General features: G+C 39.7%; 1 protein-coding gene across 1 annotated transcript; it reads left to right on the top strand.

Annotated features, from left to right (window-relative positions):
• The first annotated feature begins 5,383 nt into the window (after nucleotides 1-5,383).
• LOC146616001 (T-cell surface glycoprotein CD3 zeta chain-like) lies at nucleotides 5,384-13,700 on the top strand. Its single transcript, XM_085375133.1, has 7 exons — nucleotides 5,384-5,447; nucleotides 10,553-10,647; nucleotides 12,129-12,158; nucleotides 12,317-12,337; nucleotides 12,454-12,513; nucleotides 12,608-12,637; nucleotides 13,623-13,700. The coding sequence occupies exons 1-7, from the start codon at nucleotides 5,384-5,386 to the stop codon at nucleotides 13,698-13,700; spliced, it is 378 nt and encodes a 125-aa protein (XP_085231259.1).
• Nucleotides 13,701-22,361: the final 8,661 nt, after the last annotated feature.

Raw genomic sequence — 22,361 nt, 5'->3', positions numbered from 1 at the left:
TGAGCTTTATTTTATTTACAAGGTTAGTTAGTAGAGTTGCCAACCGTCCCGTAAAAAATGGAATCGTCTCGTATTCAGAGAAAATATTACGCGTTTCGTATTGAGCTGAAAAGAAACACAGTTTGTTCTGTACTTCAGCTAGAATGGAAAAAGACACAAAGCTGCTATTCTGTGTCTTTACGCTGTCAGCTGCCTCTTCTTCTCTCATTCTCACCCTCTCTCTCCTGCTGCTACTTCAATCATGAAACTGATCAATGATCAGCTGATCGGCTTTTCTCTCTTGTTTGTTTATCAACCACTTGGCGCCAGAAAGAGGAAACCAGCAGATGCCGCCCTAAACAACAGCAGCACGTTTAAGCTTGATCAGCTGTTGTTAGAATTTATTTGATATTACTTTCTAGTATCAGCTGATGTTTGTTGGAGCCACAGCCATAAAAGCTGCTGGTCATGATGTCGGTTTGGATATCCTGGTGAGAGGGAAACATGAAGATGAAACCAGGAGATGTCCTTACTGAATCATCAGAGCTGAACAGGTGATGGAGAAACAGGTTTACCTTTTAGGTGACATGAATGAGTTGAAGGGAAGTTATGAACTGTTTCTGAGAGACGAATAACACCAGGATCCTTTTTTTATGCAGCTGACAGCTGGTAACTGTGCAGGGGCGGGTCTAGCAATGTTTTGCCAGGGGGCCAGGTAGAGTATTAACAGGGAAAGAGGGGCACAAAGAAATACTTTCTTATTCTCATTTAAAATGTCTGGCTTTTATTAAATAATTATCTGAATCTTACAACCAAAGTTTTTATCTGAGGTAAAATGTATAGAAATCATACATATACCAACAAGACAGTGTACATCACTGTCACAACAGCGTTTGTTTTCATTCAAAGGCTTTATGGCTTTAATACCTGGTGGGCCGGTCTCTAGTCAAAATGCCCGGGCCGATTTTTTTGTCCCAGTTCAGCCCTGTGCACGACCCGCAGTGAAATAAATCTGAGAAGGTGCATTAAAAAATAAATGGCCGGGCCAGCGGTGCACATCGTAAATTAGCTTGCATAGACACATTAGTTGTGCCGCTTCTTAATGACGGTATCTCAGCTAACAACACCAACTACCAGATTCAACTTGTAATTGGCCACCACCATCCATACCTGCCTGCCTCCCTGGGCACCCACATCGCACTCTGTACTCACCCAATCCAGTTCACCTCCTCCAGCTAATCTCCACCTGCAACCATGTAAGACCTCTCAACTTTGAAATCTTGGATGCCTTCACTACTCCACGGACAACTCTGATTATTATCTCTTTTATTTCAGTGTTCCTGTTTGCATAGCTTTAACTGCCCTGTTCCTGCCCCTGCTATTCCTGTGACCAGATTCAGCTTGTGCTCAGGCCCTTCTCACAAAGCCTTGTCATTGCTCACTGTTACATTTAGCTTTTGTTCAGTCCTCTCTGTTCAAGACTCCTGTAAAATAAAACTCTGTTGAAAGTCGTTCAGCTTCCGGTTTTGGTTCTGCGCCTGAGCCCAATCCCTATTCTCGGGCCATTGAGCCTTGTCATATGGACCAATGTTTTCTTTTCAAACCAGAAAGCTTAAATGAGCAGCTGGATTTGTCTCGCATTAACTGGCTGAGTTGATGCCAGTTAATGCGACATCGAAATGCAGCTGATTGAACTGGAAAGCTTGACTCTGTGGGGGTCAAAGTTTGCAGAACTACGAACCCAGCTGGAATCCACAGCTGTGCGTGTTCATGGAGCTTGCATTTTCACCTGTTGGACATCACTACCTGACAAGTTTAACTGTCTTCAGAACATTGCAGAACATTTTCTTATCATTGTTGTGAGGAGACCATGAATAGCATTTGCATTTTCTGTTGTACAGTTCATTTGCTGTTATGGAGTTCTTGTTATGGATAAAAAGTGTCTTTTTTTGTTTCAAAATAGCTGATAAATATTTGCTGATAGCAGCCAACATCTGCAAACAAATATAATTATATAAAGTGGTTCTATATAGTGTGTAACTGTTAATATAGAGCGTTATTAAATTTATTGCTAATGTAATCATATGGCACACTGACTTCTGAGGAAATTTTAGATGGCACACATCATCAGAAAGGTTGCCGACCCCTGCTGTAAGGAAACACACACAAGCACGCGTCTCCCTTTTTCCTAGCCCTCACCACTGAAAGGTATTTATTTTAAACTGGACCGACCAGAAGGGGTGGACTGTAGATATGTGTGTATATTCAAATAGTTCAGCATTCAGGTACACTTTTGGAATCATACTTCACATATGAATGTAGTTGTGCAACAGTTTTTGCACCTGCTTTTCATACAGCGTTGTTACAGCAGGAGGGGATACACAGAGTTGTGTGTGTCTAAAAAGTGCTGTTGTGAAGGACTGTGTTAAAACAATCATGTATCAGTGTAAGAAATGTGTCGGTTTTCCAGGAATGAGATAAAAGGATGTTTTTTTCATGTCTGCGTATTCAGGCTGTGAACTGAAAGGAAGTCACATCTCAGCACAAAGACTTGAAACAAGAGGAAATAACTTGCCTCTGTAGAGTCAGTGACCATCTGCAGTTTGAGGTGGAGACAGAGAGTATGACCGTTTTCATAATTCTGGCTCCATGACCAGGGGCGCCACCTAGGGTTGGCCTGGCGGATCACTGGCCACCCCCAAATTTGCCCAGTTAATCCCCAGGTCATTAATTGGGCATATAATTCTTTACTTTCTCTCTTTTTTTAATCATAATTTTCGAGTGACCTATATTTGATAACAGCACAATAAAACGGGACATTCTGTTGTTGGGGTGCCACCCCAATATTTTTAGTGGTCCCCATATGGCCACCTCTATGAAAAAATTCTGGAGACACCCCTGCACATGGCACCACAAGAGAAAATTAAAGTGGAAAACTTTGAGCTTCAATTTAATGTTCTGCACACAAAGAATGCATTTGGAGGGATTAGAGCCATTGTTATGAACCCTGATTTCATGAGCTCACAATGACTTAAAAGAAAAATGCATTGAACAATGAACACTGTTCCAGAGCTAGTTTGACTAGATGCCTGGGACTGATTATTCATTTGAACTTTGCGTTGAACCCTGTGCACGTTCTTTTGCAAGGCTTCTCTGTATTGTAGACTTGTATAGTATAGGCCTCCCACCTGGAGAGTCTTCTTCACTTTGGATGGATGTTATGAAGGAGCTTTTCTGCTCCATACAAAGACACCTTTCTTCTATGGCTATCCAGGCCTTTTTTTAATCTCCCCAAGCTGACCCAGTATGTTCTTTTATTCTTCTTGATTTGGCCACTCAATGTTCCTCCTCTCTTTGACAGATTTGTTTTGTTTTTCACCCTGCGTCATAGATTAAGAGCTCCTTTGAGTGCAGCTTGTCTTGCAGGCTCACAGCATTACCTTTCAAATACCACACTGGAATGAAGTCTGCTGCTTAATTAATGAAGCCATAACAAAGAAAGATACCTTTCCATGAAGCAGATTTTTCATTTTTTTTAACACCTGCATTTGTATTAAGGCCTTAAACAAGAGATGGCTATATATTAAAAAGCCTTTATTCCAAAAACCCTTCCTCCAATTTGGATACAAATATTTTCAAATAAAAGCTAAGATTCTTCACTTTAGGCTATATCATTATCTATTTTGAAAATGTATATAATGTGCAGACACATGTAGACGTGATTCGTTCTAAAACAGTTTAGCACTCCAGCTGTAATAGTGTTGCCTGGCAACCTTAACAGCCTCACTTTGATGACAAGACTCCAGGAAGCTGTAAACATCCCCTGCAACACAGCAACTATTCCTTTACTAAATAAAAAAACCCGTCCAGTTACAAGACCAACCTGTTTAACTCTGAATAGCAGTATTAGCAGCATATATTTTACACTCGTTTGGATTTCATGAACAGAGTAATAAAATAATGTAAATACAAATGAAAAAGGGAAGTATTTGAACTTCAAAGAAATGACGCAACAAATCTAAATTGTTCTGAATTCATAAAGAAAACATGTTTCCCAAAAAAAGAAGTTGTTTCCCCTTTATTAGTCTTATGAAAAAAAATCCTACATAAATTCTGAAATAGAATCAAGTTGAACTGGAAAAATGTATTTTGCTGAATGTAAATCCCTCTTTATGTCCCTCAGTGTCAGTGTTCCCGAGGCAAAACCTCAGTCAGACATCCCTGCACAATCTGCACACCAATGTGAAACTCAAGTCTCGTACTTGTGCCTTAACCTGGCCTCATCTATCTACATGTTAGTACAGTAGTTTCCTTCAGTGTCACAGATCAGTGTTATAATGCAACGTGAGACAGACGCGATGCAGAGGGCTCATGTCTGAAACCTTTTCCTTTACCCACACACTCACAACCTGTCTTTTGACCTTTGAGCTACTTAAACATATCCCCTGTTAAACAGCAGACACATCTGGGACATCACAGTCTGAGTATAGAATGGTTCGTGCAGTGTTACGTAAGAAGAATATTTGTCTAACTTTACATTACGTAGATTTGTTCTACATGATTTTCATAATCTACATATTTACAGCAGAACACCACAAAATAGATCATTACATCAAACTTAGCACATAAACACTTCATATATTTTAGATAAGCTGTAATACAGCCGATATTACAAGATTAATGTTTATTAAAATCGTGTGAACTACATACAATTTAGCTATAATTATGTCACATGAGGAGAATGTTGCCATAGATACAAACAATATTCCCAACAATAAAATAACAATTTTATGGATGATGACCGAATGATAAAAGTGTTATGATGTGTAATAAAACACTCATACACTTTTCTGAACATGAAGTTAAATAACTTAAAGCCTGCATGTATTACCTTCTAAAACTTAACCCACATATGCTTCTTGGTAGTTACTCATTCTCAATCTAGCTGCTATCCATGCCACAAGTTTGAGAGTTTTTTTGTTTTAATTTCCTTTTAACATGTTTCCACTTGTCCAAATCATCCAGCATGTATCAGTGTATCTGATACAGTGTATCTCCTCATTACTGCCTAAGATAGACTTCCTCTGACCCAAAAAGCAGAGCTGCTGGTTAAAGAAGAAAAAGTTGTTTTAAAAGGTTTAAAGGCACAATATGAGCCCATCATTCATGCTAAAATCATGCTTTTAGGAAAACATTTGAACAAAACCCAGCTTCGTCAGTGAGACCTACAGTGGGCGTTGAAGGTTATAAAATGCTTTGAAGTGCAGACAGCCCCAGTCTCAGTCCATTGGTAGGTTGTCAGTTCAGCCACTTCCTCTGATCACAGTGATCAGAGATTAGTGTGAGGAAACCAGAAGCATAGCTGTCATAAGATAGATAGGCTTGTTTTTACAGACAGAGAGCCATGGACACACTGGGGAAAGGTGTGTTTGCGCTTTCCGTACTAGCGGTGCCTGTTTCCTGTTCTGGTAAGTCAGACAAATGCAAAACAGCTGCTTTAAAAAACAATAATGTAATGATTTTCCTGCATGTGAAAAAAAGAAGCTTAAACTGTCTATCTGACTGAAAAGACAAACATAAGCTCTCTGGCATTAAAAACCTCCAAACGAAATTCTTTAAACACAGTTCTTTGTTTTTTTAAAATCTCAGTAAGTACATTTATTCATGCGCTGTAGTGGTTTTACTTGAGTTATACCATTTATTTAAAACATTAACATTTATCTTAAAGCGTTATTTCATTTTTCAAATTCTTACCATTGCTACAACAAAGCTGTAAACCTACAACAATTTTTCACATGTACATTTACATTCATAGTTGAGGATCTGGTAGCTTTTGGAGAAATGCATCTACACTGGGACAAAATATGTCATCACTTTTTCAGTGTTTCAGTTCAAAGCAGCAAGTGAGTCATGATTAGAGGAGATTTATATTCACTGTGTAGCTTTATGTTGGATGGAAAAAGTAGCTAAGCTTCTCTTACACATTAAGGAAATTAAACACGAGGGAACTTTTGTATTTTCCATTCAATATTCTAAAAATATCTGTCCATATTCTGAACATTTGAATCAAAGTAGTTGAGAATGACTAACACGACCGCTGTCCCCTAGTGACTCAAGTTAAATTTAAATACACTAAATAAACATTTTTAACTCTCTTGGACAGTACGTGCTGCAGAAGCACATTGGCCTTTTGCATTTTACCCTGCTCTCTCGAATGACTTACCTGTTGCTCCGTGCATCAATAAATACAGGGCAGCTCTTCTATGGACTTTTTATAGGCAGATTATGTTTGCGTGAATTTGACGCTTCCCAGACTTTCTCTTTTATGCCACAGTTTTACAAACGCTTTCAAGTGCTGTCTTGTGCTTCAGTCAGATTCATCGTGATGAAGGCATTAGAGAAACAAAAGCATGCATGAATAAATAATCCCCCCATCCTCCAGCTGATGCATGCGAAACCGTTACGGGAGAATTTTTTTGCCGTACGCTTGAATGCAGTAAAGACTCCTACAGCAGTAAAGAAATGTAAAGAATGGCCTCTGTGTCAACACATTCTTATGCATACTTGTTAGTTTTTTTGCGTTCACATCCATGCAACCCTTTGAAGGGCATCGTTTCTTTATTTCCCTTAAAATATAGTGCGATAATAACAGCAAATCACACTTTAACCCATTAACATGCTTTTTTCCTCCTGTTGTTTCCCCTTTAAGCACCCTAAAGCATAGAAAAATGATCCGTCTCATAGAGCAGCACATTAATTTTGCATCAGCTTGTTCCAGCTCTTCATTAAAGCTTTATTACGCTGAAATATTCAAATAGTTCACTCATTATATTTCGTACCTTTGTGCATTATTTTAACACTGCTTTTTTTTCTTTCTTTTTTTAATTAAACCTGACTTTTGTGGTATCTTTGGAAATGTAACATCGCCCACATAATTTGAATGACTTTGAAAGACTTTTGAGAGTCGGAACAACAGCTGCGGCGCATGAATTTAAAATTACTGGCACATTCCTCATTAAGAGGATTCAGTGGGCACAGCTTTTGTGAAGTAAACATCCTTGTCTTTACATTTCAGAGTCAGACATGAAGACTGATTCCTCTCTCATTCAGCTGCGTAAAAAAATTTGGCTTAAAAAAAAATATATTTTCAAAATAAAAACAAGCAAATAGAACCCTCGCCCCAAACGGACCATAAAAATGACCCTCACTCCAAACAAAACACTGAGAACTTCATTAAGTCGTTAGGTCTTAATTGAGTCATTAAGACTCTGCTAGCTGCTGCCAGTTTCAGAGCTGATAAGTTCCTAATAACACTTAACAACCTTGGGCTCCTCTAAACAGCAGGATCTAAAATTGAACTAATTGATGCCTTCAGAGTTGTAAAGGCTATAAAAAAAAGAAGACATCAGAGGGCATCCAGCATTTAGTTTCCACCCTTTGAAATGTGGTTAAGAAATGACACTTAGCGTCATAAGAGTAAAAAAAGAAAAAGCTTTGAGCCAATGTGTTTGTGCCGCTATAGGTGACAGGAAACGTGTTTACAGTCTTATTAGAAAGTAAGGAACTATACTGTGATATTTTTCATTTTTAAGTGACTTAGTGCTTGTTGAATCATGAGGCCTATCACACGAGGTGCCGTCGATGCCATTGAGGCACTGTGAGTGTTAAAGAGGAACCATGAAGGTTAAAAAAGGAGATTGTAGTGTAAAGAAAAATTCAGATAAAAGAAAATGTTCTTCTAAACTTCTCTCACAACAGTAAATATGCTCATTGTCTGAACACATTTACATTACAAGTGATGGAGTGAGGTCATTTATGAACCCCAGCCACTTTGTCAGCGACACCTGTTCAACTACTTATTATCAGCCAATGACATCACAGAAACTCGGTGTCTCGGGTTTACAGAGAATGGTCAGGAAGAGAAGAGCAGCAGTTCTCTAGGTGAAAATGTCAGAATTTCAGGAGAATGTCCAGACTGCTTAGAGGAAGTCAACAGTAACTCAAACAACAACCCATCACAACCAAGGTTTGCAGAAGAGCATCTCTGAATGCAAAACACATTGAATTTTCAGCAGAAGACCAGACTGAGTGCCACTCCCATCATCTAATGACAGGAAACGGATGCTACATTTCACATGGGGTCATGTGCACAATATTTCGAAACGATTGGAAAAACACTGCCTGGTCTGATCAGTCTCGATTTCTGCTGCAACATTGGAATGGTGGGGTCAGAATTTGGCACATACAACTTGAATCCTGCTAATCCGCTTTGCTGTGTATCCACAGTTCAAGCTGCTTGTCGTACAATGATTTGAGGGATATTTTCTTGTCACACTTTTGGCCCCTCGGTACAGAGTAAGCATTGTTTAAACAGTGTTGTTGCTGACCTACGTCTATCCTTCTATGAACACAGCATACCAGTCTACTGATGGCTGCTTCCAGCAGAAAAACGTCGCAAAGCTCAAATAATTTCAAATATGTTTCTTTGACATGACAATGTACTCAAACAGCCTCCACAGATCTCAATCCAGTATGGCACATTTAGGGCGTAGAGGAATGGGAGCTTGATATCACGGATGTGCAGCTGAGAGTGATATGGACCAAAATCTCTGGAATGGTTCTGGCACCTTGTTGAATCTATGCCACCAAGAAGTAAAGCAGCGCATTGAGACAGACACTTAATGACCAAAATGACAGTGAAAACAAATCAACCGACAAGGCTAAGTTTGGTTAAATGTATAAAAATCGCTAAAAATCCACAATTACTAATAACATTAGAGCTTCTTAGAATATTTGAAATGGATTGCAGAAACAGTATAGGTATGATAAATACAAACAGAGCAAAAAGCATTTCTGTATATAAAAATAGAAAGAAATCATAAATAACCTGTTTTATTCATAATATGTTTGTTTTTTTTATATTTTGGTTTCTTAAGGGTTATCGTAAGCTATAGATGCTTCTAAAGCTTCTAAATTTATCATATATAAACTAAATGTTATCTTTTTCCTAACAAGGTTCAACCCACTTACTTTTTTTTTTTTTTAAATAAAGCAAATTTAAATGGTAAGTGAAAACGGTATACTTCCTTTTCTTAAGTCACTTTTACAGATCTCCTGTTTAGAAGTATAAAAATAGCCTGAGATGAGAAGAGCAGCTACATCCTGAAGCAGCTCTCAGTGATGGAGGTTTGATGAGGACGTTGCAGCCTCAGTGAATCGCCACCACTGGCTACGTTCTCACAACATTTCTTCTGTTCCAACCGCACTCTGTGATAAATGAGCCTCACAAAAACCTCAAAGCAGCCCATCGTGCAGACAGGAAGACACTCAGTGTGCTAAGCTGCATATACGTAGTTTCTTATTTCCTGTTTCAGGGGTCTTACTCAATTTTCTCATTTGTCTCACGACAAATGTTGTAGATAATGTTGTTGTTTTTCCACAACATTTGTGCACCATGTAACGGATTCATATGTACAGACGTCCTTTGGTTTCTCCCTGAATAGAGCCAAAGGTGAATTTTATAAAGAAAATTTTGAAACTAACCAAACCTAACAATGAACTAATACTTATAAATATTACATTTTTATGTATCCTAATAATATTGTTACATAAAATATATAAACACACATTTAAAAAAGTAAGCAATATAGTAATATTTAAACATAATAAAATATTTAAAAAATAAAAAATATATGTTTTATTGAGTATATTTTTTTTATTAAGAGTAAAATACAATTTATAGCTACACTTGCATTACTGGATATTTGTTTTTTCCAGCAATAATATGATTTCACCATAGTATTTTTCTTAGATATCTCCTTTATTAGTGTGCAGATGAGAATTGGCATACTTCAGACTCACCTCATTACTTTTTCAAATAGTGAAACATTTGAAAGGGATTTTTTTACAATAAGAAAACAGTACCTGGGCATCTTTTACATGAAAAAACAAGGCATAATTTCAAGGAATAATAAACAATTAACCTACAGTTTTAGTGAACAGTGATGTAATACGTACACTGAACAAAAATTACTCAAGGAAACAGAAACAGTTGCTTCGAGGGATTAAAACTTTATGCCGACAAAATCCAGGGTGACTTCAGCTGGACTTGAGAAGTGGCAGAAAGATGAGCTTCTGTAAACAACAGAGCCATGACGCATGATGTAAGAATGCAGATTTACTGCAAATGAAAATCTGATCAGTATCGGTAGTTTCCTCAGTGCTGTGTGTAACGCTCATCTCTTATGCACCGCTATCTGGAACACATATGATCTTTTATCAAATAGGAGATATTTCCGCACACAGCACTACATGGCTTTAGATGCAATCAGATTCTGTTTTTATTTCACGTAAAATCTTCTTTTTCTACTCCATTGTCATATTATTTGGCCTTTGTGCTCCTGTAACGTGAGGTTTTCTGCTGAGCAGAATTAAATGATGAAAATTTCCCTTTTCACTGAAATATGTTCTTCTCTTCCCAGAACTCAGTCACGTTTCGCTATAAGTAACTTGTTATTTACTCCGAACATCAGCTGAAAATTTTCTTTTTTCTCTCTCTCTGTTTGCTCTGCAGATAATTTTTTCACTGAACCAGTCATCTGCTATTTCCTGGATGGATTTCTGATCATTTACTGCATCATTGTCACAGGGTTGTTCTTTAGAGAAAAGGTGAGTTATAGCAGCCCATGTAAAAGTTGGTGGTTACAGCGCATGCAGAAAAACATCATGGGACTGAATACCAATCCAGAACATGATCCACTCTTTACTTTGTAAAGTGTGTAAAAATCTGTCAGATTGTAACCAGTGTGTTTGGATCAGTAATGTGCTGCTGTAATCAAGAGCTTGCAACACTGGAGTCCCGCAAGGATCAACACGGGGGCCACTGTTATTTAGCTTGTACATCAATGTCTTGATTTATTTGTATGTGTCACTTATTTTCACACACAAAAAGATGAGCAATTAGCTATTCATCTGTAATATTTCATTAAAAACAGTCCAGAGGAAAGGGACACATCTCAGTGTTATCTTGCATCCTATTATTAGCTTCAGAAAGCATATAACGAGGATGTGTGGTATGCAGAAATACTAATTAGCTCACTCATATCCTGAATGTAATGATAATTTCTCACCTAAAATCACCTGTTGGTCTCTAAAGCAAGAAAAACTTTAAAACCGGTCACATCACTTTTTTAAAAAACCTGTTTAACAAACAGTTTCAATTCTGTGACGTCTTTAGATAATACAAATATTCAGAATTAAGAACCTTTTTTTTTTTTTTTAACTCATATGTTGGTTTTGTCTTTAAAATAGTTTACAGTACTGCATCTTCACCATTAAAATATTTGTATGGCTTTACTCAGAGCAGATTAGCAGGGCGTAAAGGTCAGCTGCTTGTGGTGTGTGTAGAGTTCTTAAAACAGGATAAAGAGCGCTGTCGTTTCCCCCGAATCATCCTTTTCATAAAATACAAAGGACATCTCAAGAGCTCCCTGAAGTTTGACGAGGTAGAAATTTTCCCGTCTTGACCCGTCATGCAAAACAACCCTAACATGCACATTATTGGTCTGGTTGGTCTAAACTTAAAATTTAGACTAAAAATAAACACTATTTTTAGTCAATATTTAATATCTTCTCTCCTGTGAAATAAGTGTTTTTGTGCATAAATAAAAAGAAGAACTAAGCGTAACAATATTTAATACCTTGATAGTTTAGTTTAAAGTGACTTTGTAGCAGCCTAATAGTCAATTAATTAACTAAATGACTTCAAAGTGCAAATCATTTGTGTTGCAGGGCCAACCGTGCAACATTTTCTACTTCTCTAATCTGACAAATTCTTCTGATAAGTAACTTAGTGAATACAATTTTTCAAATATATCAGTTTTAGATTTTTAACAGCGATATAAAATAACTAATCTTCACCCCGGAAAAGATGTTTTAGAAGTTTTAACAGCATTTATCTCACTAAATGTGAGGGTTTTTGTCTTTCTGTAACAAATTGCCTCAGTCACAATTTGAAGAAATTACAGATAAACAGCCTGAATTTTTTGTCTTTTTAATCACCACTGATAGGCCAAACTGACTTATTATATCAGATTGATCTGTGCTACATTTTATTTGTACTTTTTTGTCCTTTTTGCCTCTCTCTATAGTTTTCCAAAGGCCCATCTGTGGGAGTCACTGTAAGTCTTCATTTTCTTCGGTGTCTTTATGCTTTACAGTTGCTGCTGGTGGTGAATATTTCTCAACTGTTGTTTAAATGATATTAAATAAATGTGTGTGAGGATGTGTGTGCATTCAAGCTTCACTTCATGTTTGTGCTCTTCTTGCTGAATAACAGGAAGAAAATGGCATTTATCAGGTAAGGACAGCTTCACCTACAGCTCCAACCGCTCTGTGACCTGATCATGTTTGACTCCACAGATTGGATTGTATAATTTTGTATTATTATTGTTATTTGTTTTCATTTATGTCCAGGAACTTGAGAGACCAAAAGATGCTGATCCTTACGAGGTGCTTGACCCATCAAAAAGAAAGGTTTGGGACACTTCATTTGTTGGTAAACTTCTTAATGGTCACATTCTCACATTTTCTGGTGCCTTTATTCTCATTTTGTTTTTGCATATTGTAGAAAAAAGCAGGCAAGAAAAAGAAACCTGAGGTAAGAAAGTTTGTTTACTTACAGGGTTTGACAGAAATATTTAACCAGTAAAGCATCTGTCCTCAGAGTAGTGCTGTTGTCGCTCTGCTTTATTTCATATCCCCATGGTTCCAAGAGTCTTGCAAAAATTTCAGTTTCTATGCAGAAGAGAAACAATGCTGAGGGCCCTGTAGGCATTTAAACAGCAGATGTTTGAACTTGCCAGAGCAGGAAAAACACACAGGTGTTGCTAAAAACATCAGTATCAATAACCTGTATTGCTCAAGTCCTGACAAGTTTGCTGCAAGACCAGGATGCTGAAACTTTAAAAACTAGGAAAAAAAGAGAGAAAGGGTAATTTGAAACAGAAAAGTTGGAAGGATCTGAAGTGAAAACAAATGTATTAGACCACCACCCAGTGTAAGGTTTATGCCACAGCTGCTGTAAATTAAAAGTATGGATAATTACCAAAAATCATATTTCATGTTTCTGTAATGGTTAATCAATTAATTTGCACAAGCACTTTAATCAAAATTATATTTTTAATGCTAAAGTATAATTATGATTGTTGTAAATGAATTTTCAAATTTACTATTGTACAAAAAAGGGAAAAATTGTAAACCACTTTTTAAAAATTAAAATACAGTTATTTACCTGCATTACTGGACAGAACTGTTGGTTTTAGAGGTTGAACAAAATGCTTGATGGATTTCTGACAGATTTCTAAAATATTTGTGTTGTTAATAAGAGGAACACTAACAATCACAAAAAGAGAGAGAGCCAACAAATTTTGGGGTGTGGCCCCCTCTTGGTGGCGCCCCTGATATGGAGACACCATGTAATCAAAGCATCCTACTGACCTTGTGATGATAAACTGCCTGAGTTTACATGTTGAATCACTGATCTGCACAGCGGATGGATTAAATTGTGCAGACTCTTCTCGGTTAGGAGAACTGAAGGTCCCATCAGCGTGGCGCTTTAACCTTTTCTCACCTCTTTACTGCAGACGGCGAGGGACCCCCTTGAGTCTTTGATTCCCAGTACCTCATCTCCTCGTCCTGTTCCTCCTCTGTCTCCCCACTGACATCCTACAGTATCAGCAATAGTGTTACTAAACACAATTCGAGTCATTTATTAAACTAACAAGAAATAAAATAAAATTGTGGCTTCAGCTTCTCAGATATGAGGATTTGCTTCTAAATTAAATGTCTAGTCAGAGAAAATAGTTTGTAGTCACTTTGTATTTGTGTTATGTTGTGATAAGCTTTTCTCTCATGTTATACAATAAAAACTAACAAAGAACCCTACATTAAGGCTAAAAACAAACTCTTTATGAGTTCAGATATTTGATGTAACCATTTTTACATCTTTAAAGTTGTACTTGCACAGCAGCTGATAATGCTAAACAGTTATCAGCAACAGTAAATCCAGCAGACAGATAAAGGGAATATCATCAACAGTCTTCTTAAAATGCAACTTTCTGCTGGGCTCTGACCAGACTTTATATTGTTGTTGTCTAAGTGCCGCCCACCCCCATGTCAGTCCAACTGCAGTCTGAATCCAAATCAAACCTGAATCAGTTCAACTATTCCTGCAAAACAAGTTTGAGCCATGGAGGCTCCACCTTGCAACCCACAGCGCCAAAAGAATCTGCAACATACTGAAGCCAGAGATGACTGGACATCCCCTTACCACGACCTGCCAAAGCCGGTGGATTTATATCGCAGCAGATCAGTGCGAATTATATTACTTATAATACTTGGCTGCTTGAATTATGTTTTTAGAAAATGCTCATGTATTGGGATTCTCTCACAGATACATCTCAAGGGTTTACAGAGATGAAAAAGAAAATATCCAGTGAGGGGATAGGAAGCAAGCGGTAACTCAAATAAACACTTGTTACACAACTAAAGTATGCAGAAGAGCATCTCTGAACAAAGACTCTTGAAACAAATGGGCTACAGCAGCAGAAGACCCCACCGTCTTCTGCTGCTCCTAAGACCAGGAAGTGGTCTTAGGAGTCTCAATTTCTGTTACAACTTCAGATGGTAGGTTAAATATGTTGCATGGGACGACTTCATAGCATATTTGCATCAACTTGGCATTCATCATTTAAACAGCAGAGACTGAGTATTGTTTTTTTTGTTTTTCTTTTTGGAAGTGACATCAGAAACAGCAGCATGTGACATCACGTGATGGCGGAGCTTCAGTTCATCCTTTGTCATCCTTTTTTTTTTTTTTTTTTTTTTTTAATAGGACAGGGGGAAAGAATGAAAGAAAGAGGGGGAGAGGAAGAAAGAAAACCAAAGGGGAGAAGAGACGGTGAGAAGGGGGGGAAGAGAGAAAAAAAAAACAAAAAAAAAAACTCCTGGGTCACCTGTATGGAGAGAAAGAAAAACAAAAAAAAAACAGGGGAGACAGCAAACAACAAAGAGCAACATAATAATAAAAAAAAAAAAGCACCATCACAATAAACTAGCTAGTCATAGATATCAATAGTTACTAAATAATAAACGATATTGTGCAGCACGCAAGATAGACAGCGCACAGTGTGCTTTGAGGCAGCAGCCAAGAAAGCTGTAGTCCGCATCTGTGAATACCCATGTGTACACCTGTGTGCATACCTGTGTGGATCAGCATGCTTGCATTCCAAAGGTTTCTCCATGTAATGATCTGCTAGAGAGTGTGGGGAGCCACAGCCCTGTCCTCTATGGTATCAAGCAGGTATGGAGGAGATCAAAACTCCAGACATCCAGAGGCCCCCAGAACACAAGAGACCAAGGAAGACCCACAGAGGGGCAGCCGCGCCACTGTCCCAGTAAGAGCTAAGGAGAGTCCCAGATGAGAGCTCATTCAGCAGCCGCGGAGCAGTTGCAGTGACGCGCCTGTGAGCTCCGCCGGCAGCCAGCTGTGCCTGAGTGACCGAGCCCCAGGCCGAGAGGCCGGGGGCACCCCACCTCCAAAGTGGCCCGAGCGAGCCCCAATAAGCGGCCGCCAAGGAGTGAGCCGGTGTGTACCCGGACGCCCACCCCCAGATACAAAGAACCACCAACGCACCGATACCTGAGGGAGTCCGCCACCGGCAGGGGAAGTGGTGGTGGGTGGAGATAGGCCTCCAAACCTTGGAGGGCCCGAGATGTCCCCAGAGAGGTGGCGCCTGACACCCAACCTGACATATAGACACAGACATACAGGCACACACAGATACAAACATCCATTCCCACCCTCATGCTCTCATATGTACTTCACACTCAACCGACGTGGAGACAGACATAAAGGGACGCTGTATACACGATCACACTCCCCAAGCGTACTCTACTAACCGGGTCTAGGTACCCTTGCCCCTGGAGGGGGGAACTGCACCCAGACCCAGGTGGTGTTACCCTTTTCCCTGCGGTGGGGAGAGGCAGACCGCCCCGACTCCGCAGCAGCAGGGAGGCCCCAGACCGCAGTCGGACGGCCCACTCCTCCTAGCCCCCCCGCTCCAGCAGGCCGCAGAGAATGGGGGTGAGAGAAGACTCCAAACCTCCCTCCACCCGCTCATTGTAGTGTTGATGCATGTGTGTTCTAAGGTGCAATTAAAACCCAGGAGGGCATGGAGCTACCTGCCAGAGAGCAGCAGGTAAGCGCATAGTCCCTCCTGCTAGCCCTCAATGTCTACGTGTATTTAAAATTGAGAGGTGGGCAACGACGCCAGGGGTGAGGTGTACACCCTGATGGTAACTTGGACTCCGTGTATCGTGCCCACCCCCAAGATCCTATATGTATGTGTAATGAGGGTGTGAGTAATGTGAATGTCTAAGTTGTGGGATAAAATTGAGGCAGAGGCAGCCAGAAGGGGACGGGGGGGGGTAGCCTCCTCTGCATCCTGGTGACATACCCCTACTCCAAGGCCCTGCATGTGTGGGTGGTTGTGGTGGAGCAGGAGGAGGGAGGCAGCTGGAGATGGGGAGGGAAGGAAGGGAGGGGCAGGTGACCCCTCCCTGGGGCCAGCTCCCCCGCTGACCCCAGAGACTGAGTATTGTTACTGACCATGTCCATCCCGTTATAACCAAAGTGTACCAACAAATCAATTTTTGAAATCTTTGTCCTAAATGTTGTATAGATGGAAGCAAAATCTGTCTGGCACTGATGTATAATGATTAAAATTTGCACATTTAATCCCAATAAAAGACAAAGCACATGTCAAAACACTTGGAAAATGGTTTAATGATGTTTACAACAAAAGAGAACTGTACATTTACAGTAAAAGATTATCTTTATATGTGTATAAAAACAAAAATACAGCAGACAAATGCATCAAAATCTACTATGTATCCTGATTCACATACTTAAAACTCCTACACAATCTTTCAGCTCTATGCCGCCATCTCTGGAGGCCTTTTTTTTTTGTCGTTTTTGTCGTATTTAGATCGGAGCAGTGTCCCTCAGTGTTGTATTCCACAATGGAAACCAAAACTCATTACATTCGAGTCCTGGAAGTCAATTAATATCAGACTGCAGAGTAAGAAAAGGGAAATAAAACAGGGACACATTCCTTTAGATGAGCCCAAGCTTCCAAAGTGAAATGTTTTACAGAATGCATTTCTTGAGATACACAGACACAATATGTACATGGTTGGCGATTTTTTTTTTTTTTTTTTAAAGTTATTTCTCTCTTGTTGAAAGCCATGGTCACTTGGGCTGTGAACTGATAATCTCACACACACACACACACACACACACACATATATATAACACACCCAAAAACATACAAAAATACTATATCTTTAACCTACCAAGAGTAAGACAGTTCTGCAATTAGTTCCATGCTGTGACAGAAAAGAGATTACAACAAACAAACGAGGAACAGACGCTTTTTCACGCAAGTTTTTTCTCAGAAATATACCAAAATATACATCTAAGCTTTGGAATTACTGAGGCTGGGACTTTAAAGCCAGTGCTGGGTTTGTCTCTTAATACACATGCTGCAGGGTGAAAGGGAGAGAGAGAAACCAACAGAGACACACACAGGACAGAGAGATATCTTTGGTATCTGCATTTGTCAAAAGTTAAATATTTGGATTTTTGCTTTGGGATAGCGCTTGTGAGGTCCTACAACCTCACTTGGAGTAAAGCATTAAACAAAGTGTCACTGAAGCCCTGCCGACCAGGAGGTCTGAGTCAGAGGGACACAGTCCATGCAAAGTGAAGGACCATGATGCATAGTGTCACAGCTGATCAGAGTCTGTAGTGAGGAGTCAAAGAAGAGAGCAGATGAAAGGGAGAGGAAGGAGGAGGAGGACAGGGAAGGGGACACAGCAGAGAGTTTTAGCGAATGCAGGATGTGTATTCCTGGAGACAACAACAGGGTCATGTCCTGGGACTACAGTGTACAGATGAGGAAGAGAGACGCACTGAGAGGCAGGAATAGCATTTTTCGCCGCAGTCCTTGAGAAAGGAACGACGGAGGGTGGGACATCAATCCAACCAACCAAACGACAACAGCGCTCAAGACAGACAATCATACAGAGTCCTGAGCAGATACAGTGTGCACAGGATCAACCCTCAGTGTGTATTAACAAACATCACCCAGCTACCACCGCATCGGTTCGTGTCTGCCGGCGAAGCCCGCCCGGCCCCTGCTACCCCTCCCTTCCGATCCCCGCCCACAGGCACTGAAACCACTGCAGAGGCGTCGAAGGGGGCGCCGGACGCACATTCGAATGCAATTTTAAAAAAACAAAACAACAACCTCTTTACAAACGAATCGAGGGGCGTGCAGCTGGGATTTGATGTTGAGCAGTGAGGCGGGGATGGGCGAGAGGCGGCGTCGATCACATACAATCAAGTTAGTAAGAATTCTTTGGTTATCGTTGGTACCACAGGGGAGCGAGAGCGGGCTGCGACGGCGAGCCATCACGTGGGAAGAAGTGCACATACCTGTACCAAGCCAAGAGTGAGAAAATAAATAAAGCAAGATTGTCAAACTTTTAAAAAAAAAAAAAAAAAAAAAAAAAGGGTGGGGTGGGGGGTGTCCATAGAATTCATCAAAATTCACGTTTTCATGAATGAAATCCTTCAGTGCACAAGAAATTGTGGAAGAAGAGCAGCAGATGTTTGCCCCTTGTTACACACAGATTCACCTTTTATGCCTTCTCTTGTTTACACCTCTTTGTGAGTACTGGTATGTAGTTCGTCTCCCTCTTGTGGCGGCTCCACAACCCTTCACTAAGTACAGGTATGAACACGCTTCTCCACTGACAAGTTGGTGTATTTTAGTCTTTTTTTTTATGATTTTTAAAAACATTTGTTTCATAAGTAGATTAAAGCAGGTTTCACTCAATCTTGAGTTAAAAATGAGGTATACAACAGCTCCTTTAGCCTTACTGGTGCGCCACGCAACCTTTGACATTTAGTAAAAGGAGAAAACAAACAAACAAAAAACCAAAACTCTCAGCAAACCAGTGTGGTGGGTCAACATACCGTCTGTTAGATGCACAGCTGATCTGCAAGAATCTCAGGATCACCTGAAACCGAAGCTTCACAAGCAAAGCCAGTGGCAAGCAGACAGTTCGTGAGAGTCCAAGCGGACCCCAAACAAACTGAAAGCTGGCTTGGCTCTCGGCAGTGGCTTGCTTAAAGCTTGAAGTTAATTTGTAAAGACCCTCAGTCAGGAAACTTCAAACAAAATCCCAAAACAAAACAAAGTCCTCTTGTCTCACCCTTTTTTTTTTTTTTCAAAAATCAGTCTAAACACCTGCTGGAAGATGGGAAAGATGCACCAAAATGGTTTGCAGACTGTCCTCCCTGGCCTCTCTTTAAATGACACACTCACACAAACACACCTGCCTGCTGGAATTATTAGTAAAGCTTTTTCTCACAGGTATATCCTCCTACCTGTCTAAGTCGCACCTAAAAACCATAGGTAGCAACATAATCGTCCCACGCTCTAAAATGCCCAGAGTACACTGTACTGTTTCAGTGAAAACAATGCACCAGGTGAGCTGGGTGCCCATGCTCTCTCTCACTCTCACACACATACAGAACAACAATGCTACAATGCTCATGTCTTCTACGTAACAATAAGGCATAAATGATAATGTTAATCTTCTTTGTCAAACTAAGAAAGCCAGTGATCTTGCCCTCTCACACTATACAAAACAATTAAAGGCATAAAGTAATACATTAAAAAAACCAAATGATTGTTAAAGACAGCACAGCAAATCAAATCCACAACAACTCAACCAAATATATATATTTATACATCTATTAAAAGATTAAGATCAAATGCTTCAGAGTCTCCTATTAACCACAGGACCTGTCTGCCAGGAGCGCCTGAGCGAGCCCCTCCTGTCGAACAGACGTCGCTGGTTCAGCGAGGCGTCATCTCGAGCTCCATCTCAAATTTTTTGGTCTTGACAGTTTAATAAAAAAAAAAAATGAAAAGAAAACTTAGGGGAGATTTTTTTTTTCTGGGGGGGGAAGTATGATAAACACTACATTCAGTCTTGGTAACATACTGGTTCAAATATAAAATATGAATATCTTACAAGTGTTTATATATATATTTATATGTATAGAATTAAGAAAAGATCGTTTCTCTAATTCTTAAGTCTTTCCTCAGATAAATATTTCAGTAACATCCTATGGTGCCAGTGGCAACTGGTTCATGTTGCTTGCAAACCTCCAAAACTCCAAACAAGCACTGAAACACGACTGAGTTCTTCAGGGCTCTTGTGGCCTCAAAGTTAAGGAAAGAAAGAAAAACAAAACACACCCACCAAACTGCAAAGAGAAAGGCTTTTACTTTGGCAAGAAGGATCTCAAAATAATATTTAAACCTGGAAATACCCCATAAATAGTAGTACTAGAAAATAGCAGTAGTAGGTTGTCCTTGCAATGGTTCCTATGTATGGTTCATCAGTATAAACGCTGAATGGCAAGCCAGTCAGTAATTATACATTCTACAATGCTGTATACAGAGAAATGTCTAAAAGGTGAACCTATGTTTGAAGCGCTGCTGAGGTATATTTAGTCAAAAATAATTCAACAGAAAAGAAGCACACGAGAGGGGAACGGGGACAAATTTCACTGCTTGCAGTCTGAGTGAGTTACTAATTGCTGTGTTTGTCATTTTGAAGCAGAACAATGCTACTTTTGTGTGGGGTTTAGCTGAACGTGCAGCACAGAACGGTACTTATCCCACCGCTGTGTTGGCTAAGATAAGTTCGGGGAGTTTTTAAACTAGTCCCCAGACAGATTTCGGGTGCAGCATATCGTTTCCTAGCATGCTGGTTTGAAACGGCGGAGCTGAGAGGAGGTGAAGTATTTATGGATTTACATAAGTGATCCCTCCAGCAGGGATAGTGCGAACTACAATACCCTGATTCTCACAGGATGTAGTCTTAAAGCTATTAGAAAGCATGCAGGCGTCTTGACAGCTCAACTCTGACAGGAGTCTCAGCAGCAAGTTGTTAAAGCTAAAGTTTCTGTGATCCTTATCCAGCAGCACCAAATCACGAAAATCAGGTATCGACTGAGGAGGGAGAAAAATAAAGAAATAAATTGTGGAGATTTAAGAGAGTGAAAAGCAACTTGTGTGCTCAAGACAGGCACAGCAACTACTGAGGAAAACCACTTTGGTTCAAGCTGTTGTTTTATGGCTGAATATTAGCACAAAACCAAAATCAGATCTTTTCCATTATGCTTCAGAAAAGTCCAAAACTGCTACCACAACTGATTAGAAAGGAAAAGGCGCCACTAAACGGCTCACATTAAACCAGATTAAGCATTGGGCCGAGGCCACGGTGATTTAATAAAAACTAAATTTAAAAAGTAAAATGATAATAATAGAAGTAAAAAGAAACTACTTCCTCATACTCCAACCCACCAATCCCTCTCTTTTTGGTCAGTTGTGCTGCCAATTAAAAATTTAAATATGAGACACTTGGTCAAATCAAACAAAATAACAAAAGAAAAGAAAAAAGAAAATGTAGTCTTTGGAAAATGATCATCAAAATATTGCATTTCTATATTCTGACTATGAAGAGATTTTTGTACTCATAAATATATTGACTAGACTAAGCTACACCGACTACACACAGCAATTATTTTAACAAATATTTTTGGTATATCTTAAAGTACGACTGCAAACAAAATAAAGAGACAGAATTTCAATCCTCCCAAAACAGGCAGACTGCAGCTCATCAATCCAGTTATTTGGTACAGATACTGTGCACAAGTAGATACGACGGTACTTCTAATAAAAAAAAGAAAAAAGAAACCAAACACCCCCCCCCCAATACACTATCCCCATCTAGGCAAAGCCACCACACCACAGTTCAGGTTTGGTGAACATGACTAGTTCCCTCCACAAAAAAAAGACTGCAGAGCCTCGTAGATCGTGCGGCTGCTGAACTCTCAGCGTCTGCCTGAGCTGTCGACGACACGCAAACGTCCACATCCAAAACTTAATGTACAGTGTTCCAACGGATCACAAACCAAAACAAGTCACCCTTAATCAGACTCAGGTCTGCAGCTCACTTTAAAGCTCTCAATGTAATGTTTTCAGTCATTTTTCTATCAGTGTCGATAATCCACACCGAGACCGTCGTTTTACAGAGGCTCGGTGGCTACTGCACCACCACCCATGTAAAACTCAGTGTTTCCAGAAGAGAGACTCGGAGAGACACGCCACGTCCCTCCGACCCTTAAAGCAATGATAACCTTTATATCGGCCACTTATTACTTATTTTTAAAGCCT

This window comes from Diplotaxodon limnothrissa, linkage group LG16 (assembly GCF_057381915.1).
Source record: "Diplotaxodon limnothrissa isolate DT_005_m linkage group LG16, D_limnothrissa_male_GT1.1, whole genome shotgun sequence".
NCBI classification, from domain to species: Eukaryota; Metazoa; Chordata; class Actinopteri; order Cichliformes; family Cichlidae; genus Diplotaxodon; species Diplotaxodon limnothrissa.
Note: the sequence above shows the minus strand (reverse complement) of the source record. Positions and strands in the feature narration are given on the sequence as shown.